The sequence below is a fragment of the Leptosomus discolor genome, chromosome 1 (genome assembly GCF_034619465.1).
Source record: "Leptosomus discolor isolate bLepDis1 chromosome 1, bLepDis1.hap2, whole genome shotgun sequence".
In the NCBI taxonomy this organism is placed as follows: Eukaryota; Metazoa; Chordata; class Aves; order Leptosomiformes; family Leptosomidae; genus Leptosomus; species Leptosomus discolor.
The window spans coordinates 71,601,237-71,621,293 of record NC_141391.1 but is presented as its reverse complement, the minus strand read 5'-3'; the positions used below and the strand labels follow the sequence as shown (position 1 = coordinate 71,621,293).

The window sequence follows — 20,057 nt, the reverse complement described above, 5'->3', positions numbered from 1 at the left end:
CTTTTTCTCCCTCCTTACCACGATGTCCAGCAAAATGCTTCTGAATTCATCATCTAAGAATTTGTATAAGTAAGTAGGATTTTCTTGCAATAATGATGTGGGGTTGGGGTGGGGTGAGGGGTGGTGTTACCTTTGGAAAACATGCTGAAATGGCATAATTGAGCTGTCCAGATTAATATTCCTTACATGAATCTGCTCTAGTAGCTTTTGTTTGACAGGGAGTTACTCCAGGGGCAACCGTGGTCAGGTACTTAAATCATTCAGATACTTAAATGATCGCAATTTTGTAAATGATGATGTAATGAAAATAACGAGTCATTGGTTTGCCGTCTGCGTGCAATCCGATGTTTAGTGTGCAGTGATGAATGGAAGAGCAAGTGGTGTTGAGATTTTGTGCTACAGCCGTAAGCAAGCGGATTGGGTGCCGCTAGGTGGCATGTGGAGAGGTAACATGCCTGGTTTTATTTTTAAAGTGCTAATTTGAATGGCTAGAAATGATCTTGGTGTACATAGGTGGATTTCTGTGCAGGTGTTGTATGTGGTTTATAATCTTACAGGCAAAGGCATTTTGATAAAACAGTGTTGTGGTTCGAAATCCCTAGAGATCCTGCTGTGTCCATTTGTAATTTCTGAAGGGAAGCGCGTGGAAGGGGAGGGGAAAGCCGCGGCAAGCTTGATTTAACCGTGAGAGTCTTGCAAAAGTATAGTGTACTGCAAAAATTACTGGTAATCAGATGTGCTGTCACAAACAGACGGCAAATGTATAAGTATAAAACACTTACACCAGCCCCATCACAGGCCAGACAAAGAAGGTTTCAATGGGAGTTTGTATCCACAGATAATGGCTTAAAGTGGTAATTGATGCCAGCTGCATAAAATCACTAGGAAGGGCTCACCAGCTGCCTCTCTCCTTCAAGAAAAAAAGATGTACTTTTGTATTCCTTCATGAGAATGACAGTCTCTCGCCTCAGTCGGTTTTAATTTTCCCCTTTTGTCATCCTGGCGCCTCTGCAAACAGGGAGACTGTTAGTGGTGGTGGTGCAGCCCGTGTGTTGTCTGGAGGAGGTGAGGGACCTTCTGTCCCTGAGGCTGGCTCACACGCCCAAATCCCAGGATGGCCACTGAAACACCTCCCTCTGCACAGGAGGATCCCTGCTGCCGCCTGCCTTTCCTGCGGCGTGCGTGTGTCCGTAAGGAGACCTGTGTGGAAACGGTCTTACCCGGTGACAGTTTGGGTGGGATTCATGTCACCCCGATGCGAGATGTTTGCAAGATTGGTGTCTGGATCTTGCCTAATAACCTCATCCTCCTTTTGTAGTTAGTAGGGTGAAGTAAACACCGGTAAGGGCACACATTGTTTGGTCTCTTTCAGATGTCCATATCGGGATGAAATCAATTGTATCCTCGAAAAAAACATTCCTGAATCTGAAACAGAACAATTTTTGTCTGGCCACCTTTTTTTTTTAACTTTATTTTTTTTCAAATGTTACACCAATTGTGGTACTGCAGCCTTCGCTGTGCTGATTAATCCTCATGACAGTTCCTGTTGCCACAAAGTCTTCAGGACTCAGTGCCAGAGCGTTATCGATCCACACTGAGTAAGTGGAGTCCTCCAAAGCCTGGCAAGAATTACTGAATCCGTTTATTTTTTTAGGCTGGAATTTGGACTAGTTTGAACTGTAGGTGAGATACTATTTGCGTTGCGGACAAATGCTCAATGGCAGCTGAAATAGGAGTTTAGGACCATTATTAGCCTTAGTGAAGGGAGATGCTTGGGGTTGCTGCAGGCCATAGGGCAGGTGCTTTGACATAGCCATAAGGAAAATTTGAAAGACCAGTAACTGCCTGCAGCCTGCTGGGTCTGTATGTGCCTTTTTTTGTTGCTGTTTGTTCTTTGGGGATTTTTGGAGGTGTGGGGTGTTTTGTTATTTTTCAGAAATAGATCCTGTCTAAGCGTTGTCATTTTGGCTGTTGTTACAACAGATAAACATGAACAACCTTTAGGACATCCTGCCCATTGAATTGTAAAAGCTATTATGTTCATGTGCTGAGGGTAGGAAATAATTTTTATATAAAAAGTCAGTACAAAATAGGAGATTAATCCAATTATAGATATTAACCTATCAGCAATTAAGTCCCAAACCATTAAGTTTAACAAAGCTCCTATTACAGTTTTTTTGCCTAAATTCAAAGTTCAGTGTGGTAGTTCCTTGTATAAGCATGTATTGTTATTCTTTTTTTTCCTTTCCTTTTTTTTTTTTTTTGCATATGGTCTAAATAAATTAAAAAGTCACACAACAGCAAGGACAGCAGAAGCAGCTGAGGAAGCTTTTGGCTCAAAAAGCTGTTCTGATAACACTTTCTCCCAGGGCTGCTGTGGAACTTTGATTTGCAAGATTATTTTACTGTTTTATTCAGTGTGCCAGAAATACACGGTATTTTACTTTAAAGATGCGTCATGCGAAGATTTAAGAATAGTTTATCCCTTGTGCATTTCGGGAATTCTGTCATGATAATTTACGAGTAAGCACTGCATGCCACTGTTAGTGTATTTGAAATAATTGTTTGCTCTGTAGCATAGGGTGGTTTCTTTTGCTAAAGCCATGTGTACCAGTGTGTATAAATAGTTAACGCGTACATAGTATTAACATCTGCATATGTCATGAATAGGATATTTGATTGCTAGTGTGGTACAAATTGCAAGGAAGTTTAGGGCTTAAAATTTTCTCATGTAATCAGCTTTGACATTACAGGATAATCAAAATACATGCTACTATTTCCATCAGCCAGCCACCCTAGGGAAGAGAGGTTTTGGTTTCTTCCTGGAATCAATTTAAGGTAGACATTTTACCCCTAGTTATCTAAGGCTAGAAAATTGTGGAGCAAATAAAGATTGTGCCTAAAGGGGTAAACCAGCTGCCTTTTCATTCATTACCTTGAGAGGTGCTAGATGAAGGCTCCCGCTGTCTAGGTGTGGTAAGAGAGAGCTGGGGGTGGGATGGTGTCTGCTCCTTCTTCTTCTGTATCTGCTGGCTGCTTGCTCAGACATCACCTCAAAGCGAGTGTGGATCCTTCCATGCAACGCATCCTACTGTCACTTCAAAAACGGATTGTGGGTGTTTTTAAGGAGTAGTTGCATGGTGTTACCCATTTCAGCTCTTTGAAGGGATGACCTCCCTTCACCTGAGCTGCTCGCTGCTTGGCACCTCGCTGAGGCGGGGGGAGCCAGGGGAAATCCTTCCTCTGCTTTTGTGTCCCAGCATCCTGTTTACTGCCCGGGCTCCCGGCCATCTCTTCTTGATGCACTTGCTCTTCCTCCTTGGAGGCAGATGGAGGAGGAGGAAACTTGTGCACGAGGCGAATGCCTTGTCCTCTCAGTGAGGGGAATTCCTGGTCTCCATCTCTGCTTTCCTGCGCCAGCCCCATGCTGGCACCGAGGTGGGACCCTGCGGTCCCCACCATGGGAGGACCCGCCTCGGAGGGCCTGCTTTGGCAGCTGTCTGCGCTGAGCTGCTGTCTGGCATTTAAATAGAAGTGGTTGAAATTTTCAAAATCAAAGAAAAAAAGAGGTGATGCTGGAGATGATACTCCTCTATTGTAAATTCACAAATTGTTTTGGTTTTCTAGTTCTCTGGTTTACATGGAATAAGAGCCTGCTAGCTATGTGTTTGCTTAAGATATTACAAGCATAGAGTTTTTAAACAGATCTGTCCTGCTCCATCATTTGATGAAGTCCAGTGCATCTTTCATTTGCTTTTTTGCATTACTGAAAACTTGGGAAAGTAAAGGTCTGTTTTAGACCATCTCAATAAACAGGATTTTGATGATATGAACATAGGATGTGTTTACTGAGCACGATGCTGGTATAAACTCTACTTGTGTGAAAGAGAAGAGGAAATAAACAATGCATGTCATTATTAAACATATGGCTTTTTTTTTTTTTTTTTTTTTTTTTTCCCAAAGGACGAAGAAGAAGAAATCAAACTGGAGATTAATATGCTAAAGAAATACTCTCATCATAGAAATATTGCAACTTATTACGGTGCTTTCATTAAGAAAAGTCCTCCAGGACATGACGACCAACTATGGGTAAGCAGATATTTCTCAAGCATGTTCATAAGTCTTTCCCTTTTGGATATAGTTTGAGGATGACAGAAATGTGACATTATGGGAAGACAAATGAATAGAATTTGGTGCTCGCCTGAACAGATAGATAAGTGAATCACATAAGCTAATCATGGATGGCTGAACCAAGATTTGATATTAGCAATGAATTTGCTCTTTAAGTAACTTTTTTTCCCCACTTCCCAGGTGTATAGTAACATGTTTCATGGGAACAAGGCAGATGAGCTGAGCAGTAAGAATGTGTGACTGTAAAATGAAAGCTGCGCTTGAGAATTGTACCCGTTACATTTCTCATCCCACCTCATCTACACCCTCTAAAGGGTTGAAGTTTGGTTTTGAAATAGCAGGGTACAGACAGCAGTGCATGTTCTTTCATGAATAAATGGGAATTAAAGAATAAGATGTGTTGCAATATTGTGATCAGTTTGATTCCTTCAGCATTGGATGTGAGCTTAGTCCTGTTGCTCCTAATGCGTTTTGCATAGCTGAGCAAATCCAGATTCCCAGCATTAAATTACAGTGATTAAATCAGTCCTTGAAAATGTGGTAACTAATGTGAGACATATTCCATATATGTCTGACACACATTGGAGACATTTGGTTTGAATCCATTTTCCAGGCAGAGATGTAAAATAAATGATATTCTCTGCTTCACGAGGGTTTCCCAAATCATTGGTGCAACCTGATTATTTTGCTTCACTAGACAGCTGGGAGCTGTGTTTAATGTTGGTTGTATGCTGATACTTGTTTTGCAGCTTGTTATGGAGTTTTGTGGAGCAGGCTCTATCACAGACCTTGTGAAGAACACGAAAGGGAATACTCTGAAAGAAGATTGGATAGCATATATCTCCAGAGAGATTCTCCGGGTAAGGAAAATAGTCTGCTCCACTTGAGAACACAGAAACAGTCTAACAGAGATGTAGCCTAGCTTGAGGTTCTGCAAGAAGCTGTTTCTGATCAATCCTGTTAGCCATGTCATCACTTGGAGAGTGCGTAGAAGCAGATAGATGTCTGCTCCGCATCATTTAACTCAGTGTGAGTTGTACTGTATTGTAACAGCAGCCTGGCGGAAAATAGCGATTTTTAGTCGAGAGAAGCCAACAGAAGAAGCAGTGACCTTACGTCTTTAGAAACTGTGAAACAATGTCCATAAGACACTGGTTTTGAGAAGCGTGAGGTTGAAACAGTGTCGTAACACAGTAGGGTGCAGAATGGGCTTTTCCAAATGTGGTTGCAGCTGTCTTTCTCTGCTCCTAATTCAGTCTGTGGAGGAAGGGAGTTGTTGGCTCAGGCCAGCAGTCAGGACTTCTGTGCTGCAATGTGCTTGCATGTTATATATTCCTGCAGTCTATCTAGAGCAAGCAGCTACGTCGTATGTGGCTGTGGAGTGCTAGCAGACGGTGCTCCAAAAGTTTCTCGGAAAGAGGGATGCCACTTACGAGTTGTTTTAAAACTGAAGCTTAAACTAAATACTCTTCATATTTAATTTTCAGTTGATACAGTTTAAGTGCTTTTTGAGTCAGCATTTATTTGCTGCTCTAAGTAAATCTGGTATGGTTTTCCTGATGCTGCTTTGTAAAACAAATTGCCTCCTACCCATACCGCTACACAGTATGTTTGTTCAATTGCCTTGTCATTGAAGTTCTGAAGGGCTTTATGTTAAAGGAAACCACCACTGGCTCTTGCCATAAATCTGCTGTTGTCAGTGTTGTACATTTGCTCTGCCTTGGCAATTTTTAGTATGATGAGGGAGGGAGACATACAATTCTGGTCTCTTGCTCTAATTCCAAATGCTAGGAGAGAGTCCAGCTGCTGGCGTTTGGGCTGGCACATTTTAAGTTGTTTACGAGGGAGAAGAAAAGTTGAGTACCTCCTGATGGTTGTATTTCAGATCAAACGGATAGTATCCTTTAATAGGAGGAAAACTAACTTCCTGCAGGACTAATCTTATGTTTGTTTTGAGAACTGTGTGACTTTGGAGGTATTGCGTGCTATGTTGCATTCACCCTAGGTTCTGCTTAGGTAAAGTAGTCATGCTTGATGAGAAGAGGAAAAAATGATTTACATCAGAAAAGAGTTAGGTATTTTTTCATTCCTGTGAGAAATTTGCAAAAGGAGCCTTAATTGCTTGAAAGCAGGAACTGGAATACCTGGAAAAAAGGAATGCTAAACTCGCATTGCTAGGAGACATTGCAGACCCTGATATGACACCGAGTTTGTCAGAGATGAGGAGAGAGGTTGTGTAACAGAAAGTTAAAATGAGCTAAAGTGCCAAAGACTGGTGCAGGTGGAGACACAGGTAAGGATTGACTCAGTGGATCCCTGTGTGGTTGGAAGGGCCTGGGGACTCCTGTCTCCTCCTAGCCCTTCGCAAACCCTAATGTGTTTTTTCAGTAAGGTTAGATGGTGCTCTGGAGAGAAGAGACGATCATCTCTCTGGCTGGTCAGCATAGCAGAAGGCTTTAAAAAGTATCCTGTGTGAAGCTGTGGAAAAGCCTTCGTCCCGAGAAAAATAGGACAACACTTAGCATTAGCAGACCGCAAAGGGTCTTGGGGATATCAGCCATTCCCTTGATTCACTTGTGACATATTTGGGGAGGGGCTGTGGATGGTGGGTTTTTTTGTCACACTCATTAACTGTTTTGAGAAAAGAAAATAGCCCAATGGTTATGTAGGCAAACTGGTAAATGATCATTTAATGAAGAACATGTGTTAGGAAATATTTCTCTATAGCAACCACTACTCTCTTAACCTCTTGCAGCTGTAAAGGTTCTATTTCTTTATTTTTCATAAAACATTAAAAGCCTATGAGGGCAACACCAACAGGCAAGATGATCCCACCGGAGACTACAATTTTCCGAGCAGAGAGCTGAGGAGAAACCAAAATACAGGCAGTTGCTAAGAGGGTTGCCTGTTGTTCTCCCAATTACATTAGAGAGTAAAATGCAACATATGTCTTCCTCAGCCCTCCCTCCACATGGCTAACGCTTTGGGGCATGCATCCAGGTGCTGTCTCAACAAAAAGCACCGTATGCCAGGAGGTTTTGTTTCCTTTGGAAAGTATAATGCTTATGCTTTTTTTTTTTTTCTTTTGCATGTGTGTTTTTTTTTTTTTTTTCCCTGAAGAACAATTATCTGGGTTTATATTTATGGAGGCTAGAGAAGAGAACTGCAGCTTTGCAGCAGAGCTTTTGTTTATCATCAGTCGTCCTTTGCCCTGAAACATAACTGCCAGTCCATCACCCTCCCACCCCCTTCTCGGGGGTGTGCATATGCATGCTGATACTGCCTCCTTTCTCCCTCCAGCCCTCTTCCCTGGACTAAATTCTGGGTGGCCTCATGTATGTCAGATGCCAGTGACATACACTGGCACTGATGTCATTTACCGTGTCGTTGCATGGAGACTCTCTGGGAGCTGAACTTTCTTCACGTGACAGCTGAGAGGTGTTTGCACAGTGCAGATGTTGGGCTGTATTTAGGTACAGCATGTGCACAACCTGTGGCCTGTGTGTCTGCTCCGTTACCAAAAGCTGGGTGGGCGATGTGCTGCAACAAGGCTCCTGCGAATCCCAGTGCACCCAGCCACTAAGCAAGAGCCCAAGACCCAGTGCTGTGGGCTTTGGGGGTGCTGGGTATGGGTAGTCTGTTGCTAAGCGAAGAGCCTAACTCTGAATGTCTTCTCCTTCCTCTCTTCTTCTTAATGCAGGGGTTGGCACATCTTCATGCCCATCATGTGATTCACAGGGATATCAAAGGGCAAAATGTGTTGTTAACCGAGAATGCAGAAGTGAAACTCGGTAAGTAGGCGTGCACGTCCACTTCCTCATTCATTCAACCTTTGTTTTCTGATGTTCCCAAACTGATTTTACCCTCTAAGAGCCCTGCAACATGTTCTGTAGCGTATGCACTCTGTCACTGCTCCCACGTGAATTGAGGCCCTGCACGTATTTCCTCTTGCTTTGGGGGGATGGCATGCATTTCGTTAGGAGATGTTGGCTTTCATGCTTGAATCGGTCAGGGGACTGTTTTGTGCCCAGCTCTGAGCTGTGTGTGACTTGAGTTGGTTCTGATTCTCTTTATTCTGGATTTGGGAAGTGACTGGAGTCACTCTTTTGTTTGACTTTAATTAAAATAGCACCTGCTGTTCAGGTTCTGGACACAAAAATGTGATCTGGACAGCACTCTCGAGGGAGCTGTGGCATCAAGTTAAAAACGCAGTTCCAGCTCTGGCATGCCTGCCGAAAACCATGCTCATCCCTGGTCTCTTCTCCCCCTTCCAAGTGGACTTACTCTTTTTTTTCTTCCTCTCTAATCTGTCTCTTCTAGTTACTGCACACTTTAACCTTCTGAGTTTCTATCACGCTACACTCGCCACCTTTTTTTTGGTTAAATTTAGAACCATGCTGAAGCCTTCCCACCCAGCCCACATCCCTTCTGTTTTGCATTACACCTTCCTGCAGCACGAGGCATGGGAAGATGTCCTGGCTGCTGGAGGAGGAAGCACTTGGGACAGCTTTCCTCCTTTTGGTCCAAAGTGGAGCACGGTAGCTCTCAAACTGTTGCTCCCACCGAGCTCATCTACACTAGTTTGTTAGTGTCGTTCAGATGATGGATGCAGTGAAGCTGACACAGCCCTCTTAGAGCAGATGCAGTTACTAGTATAGAACGACATATATCACTATTGTTGTGAGCAGGGAGAACTGAAGGGAAGAAAACACCCTTGTAATGTAATTGCCTTGTAATGAAATGGGCATCTCTTCTGCAACCTGTGTGCATGCGTGCTCAAAGTTAGCACCTCTTGAATAATCCTCATCTTTTGCTCCTATCGATGCATCTGCTCTGTTCATTAGAGCAGAGAGCAATTCCCTGAGCAACAGATTATTTTTGCTGTCTGATTTGAGGGCAGAAAAGTGGACAGCCGAAAGGGAGATGTGTTCGTGGGGTTTTCCCATAGCACAAGAGGTACCTTTGGGAAGCAGCTCCTTCTGTATAGGCAAAGGTGCTTGACTTCACCATCTGGGAAGGGAATAGCCCTTCCTCAGCCTCCCAGGCAGTATTTTTGCAGCTGTATGCTCTCTTCTGTACAGGCAGGACGGTGAGAGGTGCAGGAGAAGTGGTTGTGTGCTGCTGTTTCCTTTGACACTTGTGGCCCAGGCACATTGCCTGTGAATGACAAGGGCTCGGCCGCCTGAGTATTAATCATCATATTTCTCCTCAGCATGGTCCTCCCACGGTGAACTTCCACAGGGTTTTATTTCCAAATCACCTTACAGAAGTAAACACTGCATTATTTTTCCCCTCTTATTTTATTTTACTCTTTTCCTACCCGCAGTGGATTTCGGTGTGAGTGCTCAGCTGGACAGGACTGTTGGCAGGAGAAACACTTTTATTGGAACTCCGTACTGGATGGCTCCAGAAGTTATTGCCTGTGATGAAAATCCAGATGCTACGTATGACTACAGAGTAAGAGAGTTCTGTTCACAGAAAAATAACCACCACCAACATACAAAAACCACACACTTGCAGTATAAACATCCACGAATGATGGCAGGTTTTGAGACTTATGCTTTGTAGGAGTAATACAATTTTGTGTAGGAACATTCTTACTGCAGGAGTACAAGGTATGGGTCGCTGTTAAATTGTGACCTTTAACAGTTGCCTACTTGTATTATCTTAGCTCTGAGGCATAAGGAGTATAGGACTTCAGTGTGCTGCAGGTGCTCAGAAAAGGCAAAAAAGGGTTTAACTGGAAACACTCATGTTCTCAATTTGTATAATGATTGTACTTTAAATTGTGTTAGACTATGTCCCAGTTATTGTAGTAACCCAGAACAATGCATTTTAGGTGTTGCCTTAAATAGAACCACTGTCTGGAGATCCAGTAAAGTACAGAAGGAGCTCTTTAAACTGTGCCATTTCTGGATTTCAAGATATGTATACATGTTGATAGAAATTTATCCCTCGCAACATTTCTCAACAAAGACAATTTTTTACATTGTTTGGTGCAAACCAAAGATTTGATTACTGCACAATTGTAATTGGCTTGATGGTATTTGCACTACCCTTAAGGATATTACATGCGTGTATTTAAAGTTAAATTTCTCTAGTGAAAGCATACTGTAATCTTAAAAAGTTCTTCTTGGCTAACTTTAATGAAAGCACAAGGAAAGAAAAATTATTAAAATACGCTTTTAAAAAAATCTTCACTTAAGACTAATGCAGTTGTTCCAACTTTTAACCAGGACAGGCCACAGAGATATCAAAAAGCCTGTGTTTAAGGTCTTACAATGAATTTTGGAGATGAATATCAATTATATCAAGTTGCTGAGATTTATTGTGGTGTTAGCTGTCAGTATGTTTGTGTATGTCTAAATCTATTTAAAAAAAAAAAAGATTATTTGAGTTTATATTTGCGTACCTTTTGACTAAGAGTGATCAGATTGATCCTGTTTCTCTTAATTTAATGAGATTTTACATCCATCAGCTCATTCTACTAAAGAATGCTTTATATCTTCGCAGATGGAGTTGTTAGGAAGGAGTGGCTATTAAATGAACTAATAAAGGAGGAAAAGCTCTCTGTAGTATTTGTTAATGCAGTAGTGACGTGAAAAATAACTCCTCCTGCCTCTGAAAACACCCGTTTATTGTTCCAGGTGGAGCCTGTAGGGCTTCTCCTGCAAAAAATTCATGGTTAATTCTGTAAGGTCATGAGGCTTTGCAGTTAAACCAAGAGAAAAGATTGCCTTTCTGGGTCTGAACATGCGACCATTAGAAATGCTTCTCTGCTTGTGGTACAAGACGAACTTATTTGCTTATTAGTTTTGACTAATTTTTTTAAAAAAACACTATTATGACCAGAAACGAAGACTAGTTTGCTCAAGAACAGCTCTCTTTCAGCAGCCTCCCACAGTGTTTTGCCCCTTAAGCTGCAGCAGTCTCTGGAATTGGTTCATTGCCAGGTCTCTTCCAGCTCTTGCCTGTGTTTGACCCTCCTGGCTCTCGCTCAGGCTCTCCCTAGTCAGGGACGCTGGCCAGAGGTGGTACCTTGAAAGGCTCCCACTGAAGGACTGTTGTTCTGTAACATTTCAAGCAAAGCTGACATGGTAGGGAAGGAGCGTTTCCTTTGGCTGCAAGCAGTGTGTCCAACAGAGGCTTCTTGCAGTTTTAGCAATGATGGCTATTCCCCTAGATAAAGCTATATTTGATTATTGAGACTAGGGAAAGTTCAGGGCTGGGTATATTCCATTCATCTGTATTTGTTTATTTGCTGGTTTAGACACTGAAAAAGACCTGCCCAGTTTTGGGTTTTTTTGCTGTATAGTCTTCACAGTGTTTTGGTTTTTCCATCTTTTGTTTGGGGGAACAGGTGTTCTGCTATGGGGAATTCACAGAATCATAGAATACTTAGTTGGAAGGGACCTCAATGATCATCTGGTCCAATGTTTCTTGGCAAAAGCATGATCTAGATAAGATGGTCCAGCCCCCTGTCCAACTGTATCTTAAAAGTGTCCAATGTTGGGGAAACCACCACTTCCCTGGGGAGATTATTCCAGCGGCTGATTGTTCTCATGAAAAATTTTCCGCTTGAGTCCAGTCGGAATCTCCCCAGGAGTAACTTGTACCCATTACTCCTCATCTTTCCTTGTGACTCCTTGTAAAAAGGGAGTCTCCATCTTCTTTGTAGCCAGGCTTTAAATACTGGAACATGGTGATAAGGTCTCCCCTAAGCTTCTTTTCTTCAGGCTGAACAAACTCAGCTCTCCCAGCCTTTCCTCACACGGCAGGCTTCCCAGTCCTTCAGCCACCTTTGTAGCCCTTCTCTGGACCCTCTCGAGACTGTCCACATCTTTTTTGTATACTGGAGACCAAAACTGAACAGAGTATTCTGGGTGTGGCCTGACAAGCACTGAGTAGAGTGGATGGGTTCTTTATCTCTGTTGGTGATGCCCTTGTTGATGCAACCCAGCATCCTGTTGGCTTGCTTTGTCACTGCAGCACACTGTTCACTCATATGGAGCTTGTTATCCACCAGGACTCCCAAGTCCCTTTCAACAGAGCTGCTCTCCAGCCAGGTAGATCCCAGCCTGTGCTGCACTCCTGGATGATGTTTTCCCAGGTGCAAGACCTCACATTTGTCCTTGTTGAACTTCATAAGGCTCTTGCTAGCTCACTCTTCCAGCCCATCCAAGTCTTCCTGCAAGGTAGCTCTCTGTTCTGAAGTGTCCACTTCCCCACTCAGTTTGTTGTCATCGGCAGACTTCATCAGAGTACACTTGATCCCATCATCCAGATCACTTACGAAGGTACTAAACAGTGTTGGGCCCGATATTCATCTCTGGGGGACCCTACTTATGACAGGTTGCCAGTTTGAAACGGAGCTATTTACCAGCACCCTCTGGGTGCAGCCTGTCAGTCAGTTCCCCATAGACCGCTTGTCTAGACTGTAATGCATCAGTTTCTCTAGGAGGAGGCTGTGGGACACCATATCAAAACCCTTGGAGAAATACAGGGAGACAATGTCCATCGCTCACCCCACATCAACTGAGCAGGTTACTTTGTTGTAGAAGGCAATCAGGTTTGTCAAGCACGATTTTCCCTGGTTGAATCCGTGCTGGCTTTGCCCAGTTGTGGGCTTCATTTGGCTGGTGATAGCCCCCAGGAGGGTTTGTTCCATAACTTTCCCAGGGACTGAAGTAAGACTGATGGGCCAGTAATTTCCTGGATCCTTCTTTAAGCCCTTGTAGATGGGGGTGACATTAGCCTTCTTCCAGTCTTCTGGGACATCACCTGATCTCCATGACTTCTCAAAGATTATGGAGAGTGGCCTTGCAATGATGTCAGCCAGCTCTTTTAACACCCTCAGGGAGATATTGTCAGGGCCCATCGATTTGTAGGGGTTGAGCTCCTGTAATAGTTCACGTACCAACTCTTTTCGTTCACTGGCAGTGGGTCTGTGTTTGCATCGATGTGGATTTTTGTTCCCAAGGCCTGGGGTCCAACAGTGCAGGTAAAGACAGAGGTTGAAGAAAGTCTTGAGAACCTCTGCCTTTTCAGCATTGTTTGTGACTAATTAATCTCTCCTGTTTAATGGGGCCAGTTTTAGTGGGCCACTATTTTCCTTCTATTTATGCTTGTTGTTTATATACCTGAAGAGCCCTTTCTTTTAGTTTTTGAAATCTCTGGCCGGTTTCAATTTGAGCTGAGCTTTTGCTTTTCTAACTGCAACTGCACACCCTGGCAATGTCCTTGTTCAGTCCTTTGTAAACAAAAGAATATTGAAAAATCTGTTGTTTCATAGACTTAGATTCTGGGCAAATGCACTTTTCATTGTCATAATGTGAATATATTTTTATGTGTTATTAGAGAGGTTCGTTTGCATTCTCTGCATGAATACGCACATGCATTTCTGCATATATATATATATGTACTATATGAAAAGTAGGATTGTATGATACTGTTACAAGAAAAAAGTGGCTTATATTATTTAAATAGCCATGGTGTTTGGTTTCAGTCTCACATACAGGGCCTCTGTAAATAGTACTCTCTTACTGTCTGAATGGGTAAATCCACCTACTAACATATGGTCTTTCTCTTTTTATGCAGAGTGACCTTTGGTCATGCGGCATTACAGCCATAGAGATGGCAGAAGGAGCTCCCCGTAAGTGATACGTGTGCTTCTCCAGTGGGCTGATTAAGACTCAAACGTTATACTTGGGAGTGCTGGTTGTAATCTAAGCCTAGTTTTAAGGTTTCTGAAAGTATCCTCATGTTATTTATGTTCTTTTTGGTTTTGCCTGCCCTATAAATATAAAATCCCATAAATAGCAATGCTTTTGATAAAGATAGGATTGTGTTTAAGCACTGCAGTCTGCAGTAGTTTAATTTATATAGCAGGAGTATTTGGAAGCTAATCGAGTGTCAGACTTCCTTCCTATGGGTAGTATATTGTGTTTTGGAGTTGCGTCCTAATTTGTGTATGGCCTGGCCTGGGATGCTGAAACCTCAGCCAGGGAGGGGGGCAGTAGGGCCTCGAGAAAACTGACCTTAATGAAAAAAGCATCTGTAGCAATTGTTTCTGTGTCGGCTTTCTGTCGGTCTGGGTAATGCTAACATCGCTGCTTCTTTTGTTTCCACTCGTCGGTGGGCGGTGTTGATTTTCCTTAGCAGTGACATGACTTAAACTGTAAATCCATCTTCAACACAAAGTATTGAACTTAGCACTCCTTGCTTGAGAATACTTATCAGTTAATATGGGTATTTTTGAACCTGGAACCCAAAAGGGCAGAACTTTTTGTAGCTTATTATCCCTTTTCATACTTATTCTTTCTGAGGATCAAGGCAGACAGCAGATATGTGTGAGGAGGACAGAAGGATTTAAAACCAAAAGAAATTAGGCATGATGTTCTGGCTTCTAACGGTAATTTTTGTGGAAGTCCTTATTGAACTAGCAAATATGCTTACCCTCACCCCAGCTGGAGCTCTGTATTTGAAAAATAAGAACCTAAGATACCGAAGAGTGAGTTAATTAAATTTTTTTACACATAAACAATCACCACCCCACAGCTAAGCTTGAAACCTCTATCTTTGAAATAATCATGTTGAAATGAAGTATTGATGTTTTCCTAGCTGAAAAAATGGTAGTTTCATTGTAGCCACTGCCTGATTTTTTTTTTCGTTATTGTTGTTAATGTAAAATTTATAAATCAAATCACAACACTCTTGCTTTGACTCATGTTTTAGGAGGTCTGATAGTTTTGTGGTTTTTTTTTTTCTTCTTATTCCTAATTGCACATTTGCATGAATGCCCATGTGAGAGCTGCTCCCAGGACACCTCAGCCAGCGCTGTATTAACTGCATTTGAGCTACCACTTGACCTCCTTTTTGCTGTACCTTTTTGTTGAGTACATTGGGTTGCGTGGATGGCTTTCAGTTAAAAGCTGTGTCTGTGAATTTTGTAAGCGTGGATTTGGACAATAATATTTTTTCATTTCCAAACGGAAGCACAGCTTGGCCACTCTGTGTAAAAGCACAAGAGGGGCATTTGAGAAGTAAGCAAAGATCCAATGTAAATGCTGAACAGCTCTTGTCTTGATCTGTCCTCTGACATGTGGGCTCTGCCTCCTCCTCCACTGATGGCTGAAGAATCTGTCTCTAAGCTTGGTGGTCTGATGGGATTCACAGGCATCCAAGGGGCTTCTCTGCAAAGGTTGTGGCCCCTTATTTCTGAATCCAGAATCCTCTTCACATCAGTCCGTTTCTCCTGAATTTCTGCTGGGTGGAAAACGCTACCTCTTCCTGCACTGATCATTCAGGCTGAGACTGATGATGCAAAGGGTCAAGCACAGGAAGATGGTAAAAACATGGGATTTGCTTCCAGTGACCTGTCTTGGGCAGCCTCTCTCCCTGCTCCCTTGTTTCCCTGTGTTAGCTCTGCTCTGGTGCTTTGCAATGGAACAGGAGGAAAGGCTGTCCAGCAGAGATCCTGGACTCCCACTGAGCATCCACTGGGACCAACAGGACCTTTTCTGACAAAAGTTTCTGACAAATTCAGTTCTGCAGGAAATCCTTTTTTTTTTGATACAGACCCTCCCATGCTTCAAAATTGTCAAGCCTTGGAGTAAAGAAAATCTCCCAAGTCTGGACAGTAAAAATGGGGCGTCCTCCATAATGGGAGAGAAGGGCAGGTGGAGGGAAGTTTGTACGAAACAGTAACTGAGTCATTCTTCCCTTCTGCCATCATCATCTCCCAATATTTTAGTGACCGGAACATAAGTTAGATGATTTGGGGCTGGAAGAGGTCCATGCACAGATGTTCCCATCATGGTTGATTCTGAAGGTTAATCCCTGCCTTGAACTCCTCTTTTTTGGGGCTGCTCTTGGCACATTGAAATGTGGAGTTGTTGTCACATCAGGCTAACTCTGTTTAGCTGTGTTGCTGTCTGCATCTGCGGCATGTGCGGTCGGGATGGTGGGAATGGTTGTGGAAGCTGAAGCCGTGGTATTGATAGAGAGAGACTAAGCCAATGTCTGTATGTTTCTGTCCGGTTTTCTTTACTTTCCTTCAGCACTTTGTGACATGCATCCCATGAGGGCGCTCTTCCTGATACCCAGGAACCCTCCCCCACGGTTAAAATCCAAGAAATGGTATGTATTAGTTATATCTTGTTTGTAGCCCTTTTTGTAGCATGATGGTTTTTTGTGTCTCATCACATGCTGTTCTGCTACGACTTCCACAGAACTGTAAAGCAGTTTAAGGTAGCAAAAATCACTCCGTTGTTATCTTTTGTGCCACTGAATCAAAGCATGAAATAAAAAGTGTGGGTCGTCTATTTAGTTCTGTTTGTCCCAGAGAAATTGTATCTCGAACTGTGTGAAAATAAAAACCAAGCTTTTTTTCTTGACAGAGCAGCATCTGTATTAAGGTGACAAATGGATCCATATTTCAGAAAACAAACTCCCGCAGCACTCTTAATGTGCAGTATGTTTTCTCAGATGTATCGTAACACAGAAGCAGAACAGTACTATAGTGTTCTAGTTGCTAAGTTGAAAGGAGCTATTAAAACTAATGAAGGCTTTTACTATAATTATTGTAAACGATTGGAATTGAGTGTGTTCTTCTTGACAGCTGAGAAGAATCCATTAGTATCGGAGGATTTCCTCCCAGTTACTGGTTACATACGAAACAAAAATACTCTCTAGAAAGAGGTTTCGTATAGATTGAATGTGATCACAGGATGTTGTGATCCTGTCAAAATAATGAAGTGATTTGACTGCTTGTTCAATATCAACGTAATACAAACTTGGCTTGCTTGCTGGGCTTGGTCTTTGCCTGGATTGACTTATTTATGCACTTGTACTCTCAAGGCATCCTTCTCCCTCTCTCATACTTGCTTTCTGCATATTGTTAAAGGCCTAGTGATGCATATACAGTATTTGCATAAGCTTTTCATTAACCTTTTTGTTTAGAATAATAACACTTAAGGCATAAGGAATAAAAAGCAACGAAATTACCTTGAATTCAACCTCTTAGATTGCAGTAGGAGAGTGAAGCGATAGATGGAAACCGTTGTTTTTACACTTAACCATGTAGGGGAAGTGTTTGCCACCCAAGCATGGGAGCAGGTTGAGAGCACTTAGCAATCAAAAAGTGACTCTGGCCAAAGCCAGTGCTGCTGTGACTCGACTGTTTTGATAGTGTGCACAGTGGCAGGTTACAAGAAAATAGGCCAAATGATGAAAAACACAGTTTTGAAGATTTCCATTACTGGTGTTTTGCAAGGTAGCTTGTATGGTGACTTCTGTCTGGAGAGGTCCTCTTTCAAGAGTGTATATGAAGTGCAAATTTAGCAAGGTGGTGCTCCAGCTTAGCTAACTCCCATACCCTGTCACTTGATGTGGTCTGAAGGAGGAGCTCAGTTCAGTTCATCTTAAATTGCGTCGGTAAGAATTTGACCCTAAGTGCCGGTGTTAAACAGACAACACTGTTCAACACCCGCTTACTGTTCTATGAGGATTTTTTTTTATGTTTGGCTCTTCAGGTAAAAACTAAAATAATCTTAAGTTCTCACAGACCTGTCTCAAGGTGCTGCTAGTGTCAGGGGAATGCTGGCCGCAGTTCTTGTGGCTTTTGGTACGACTGTTCTGAAGCAGACGTGCCCTTAGATAGCACAGGCAGGTAGAGACACACCAGAGCTGCCCTGCCTGTGCTCCAAGCAAGCTGGATGCTACCCAGCTTTGGCCCAGAAGTAGCAGAGCTGGGTTTTCATGATTTGCCTTCATGAATAGATCATGCCTTTCAGGGCAGTTATGTCTGTGAAAGAGGGCACATTACTGTGAGGCTGTGCCTAAGCGCTGTAGCTATGTTGGTATCACCCTGTGTCCAGCCAGCCCAGCGCTCAGCTGGAGAACACTCAGCTCTGTTTAGGAGGCACGCTTGCAGACAGCACTTTTACCATCCTCTAGGACACAGTGCTCTTTGAGGAAAGAAATTATACTTTGAGGAAGAACAGAAAAATATGTTTTGACTGAGTTTACCATGTGATCTTGTTATGTTTTGTATTTTTTCACCTCCGTGCTTTCTCAGGTCAAAAAAGTTTTTCAGCTTTATAGAAGGTTGTCTAGTGAAGAATTACATGCAGCGACCTTCTACAGAACAACTCTTGAAACATCCCTTTATACGTGACCAACCAAATGAAAGGCAAGTCCGAATCCAGCTTAAGGACCATATAGACAGGACCAGGAAAAAGAGAGGAGAGAAAGGTATGCAGCTTCTAAAAATCAAGTATTGCAGCTTGTTAAAAATACATGGTTTTGTCCTACTTTGCATTCTAAATCCCTGCCCCTAGAAAAGCTCCAAACAACCCAGACCCTTGAAAGGCTCTTTTTTAATTCGTGTTTTGACTATCAGCAGGCTTTTAGATTTTGTTCTATCCTCTACAGAGAAAGTATCAACTTCAAGTGTCTTATTTTCAGATAAGTTAAATTTACACGCTTCTGGGCCACTGGCTCTTCCATACAAGCACTAAACAGTATTTTGGAGGATATTGGCATATATGCCTTTCCCTTTTTTGGTCTGTGATTTGTTCATTCCTGGAATGGTGCTGTGATCAGACTCGCAGAAAATAACCCATCACAAGACCTATGAAGCAAATGTCTTGGGCAGCCTGTTCTCTTTATTCAGGTGGTGCTGCGTTTCTCCAGGTGTCTTGTCTTACATATAAAACATGGTGTCATTCAGGGAGTTTGCTGAAAGTAGTCTGCAGAGCACTGTGCTGATTTACAACTGTGGGAAGATGCGCTGGTGTATGCAGAATGAGTTCTAGGGGTCTGCAGTAGATCTTCTCACTGAAGGAGATAGGAACTGGTTCACTAAGATGTTACTGCAACTCGCCACTGTCCTAAAATTAGATACAAGCACCATCTCGGCCTTTGTTTCTTTCCTATTAGATGAGACAGAGTATGAATATAGTGGAAGTGAGGAAGAAGAGGAGGAAGTGCCTGAACAAGAAGGAGAGCCAAGGTAATGATTGCTTTTGGGAGGGCTCTGGGCAGTCCATGCCAAGTAAGTCTAAAGATCTATGACTATAAATCAGGAGCACACTAAATATGTCCCTTATTAAGTGCACGCACAAGCCACACAAACCACCCAAAGGGTTTGAATACCTATTCTGTGACTGCTAAAGGTTTTAAAGCTCCCCCTCATGTGGCTTAGAGCCAACAAGTTCTGGATGGAGGGAGATTATGGCAAATAGGATTGGTCAGAGGCTCCACAATGTCAGAGTTGGTCCTTACTTTGCTTGGCCTCGTTTCACGCCTTCCACTGAGAGCGTGTATTTGACATGCATCCAGTGACTTCACTCCAAAAGAAATGAGATTAAAATTTAACATCATGCTATATTTTATTAATGTTCCCCTGCTTTGGAAAAGGTATTTAATGGCCCATCAGGCTTTATTGTACAGGAGGCTTTAACTTCCTCTTGTTGCAGTTCCATTGTCAATGTGCCTGGAGAATCAACCCTCCGACGTGATTTCCTGAGACTGCAGCAGGAAAACAAGGAACGGTCCGAGGCCCTTCGGAGACAGCAGCTGCTGCAGGAGCAGCAGCTCCGCGAGCAGGAGGAGTACAAGAGGCAGCTGCTGGCAGAGAGGCAGAAGCGCATCGAGCAGCAGAAGGAGCAAAGGAGGCGGCTAGAAGAGGTAGAGACAGGAGGCTAGAGCTCAGGTGGCAGAAGCACCTCTTCCACTTGCCTTTCCCATTCCCGTGCCCATTTAAAAATAGATACCTGTAGGCCCAGCACATCTTGGGAAAAAAAGCAACACGTACAAATCCACTGGTAAAAGTAGAGCAAAGCACTTAAATCCATGTCTGGCTACTTGAACATAAGCTGTCTTCCAAAGCATTTGAATATCCAGCAGCTCCTATGGAGGCAACA

At 42.9% G+C, this 20,057-nt stretch overlaps 1 protein-coding gene across 24 annotated transcripts in view; it reads left to right on the top strand.

The window, feature by feature from the left end:
• MAP4K4 (mitogen-activated protein kinase kinase kinase kinase 4) overlaps nucleotides 1-20,057 on the top strand; it is a 168,967-nt gene that overhangs the window by 105,153 nt on the left and 43,757 nt on the right. For all 24 annotated transcript variants that reach the window (XM_086482156.1, XM_086482173.1, XM_086482174.1 and 21 more), the window contains exons 4-12: nucleotides 3,964-4,089; nucleotides 4,881-4,991; nucleotides 7,832-7,922; nucleotides 9,458-9,588; nucleotides 13,729-13,783; nucleotides 16,191-16,269; nucleotides 18,209-18,384; nucleotides 19,072-19,144; nucleotides 19,611-19,821. In XM_086482156.1, the coding sequence (XP_086338282.1) occupies nucleotides 3,964-4,089; nucleotides 4,881-4,991; nucleotides 7,832-7,922; nucleotides 9,458-9,588; nucleotides 13,729-13,783; nucleotides 16,191-16,269; nucleotides 18,209-18,384; nucleotides 19,072-19,144; nucleotides 19,611-19,821 (1,053 nt within the window). The remainder of the gene's footprint in view (nucleotides 1-3,963; nucleotides 4,090-4,880; nucleotides 4,992-7,831; nucleotides 7,923-9,457; nucleotides 9,589-13,728; nucleotides 13,784-16,190; nucleotides 16,270-18,208; nucleotides 18,385-19,071; nucleotides 19,145-19,610; nucleotides 19,822-20,057) is intronic.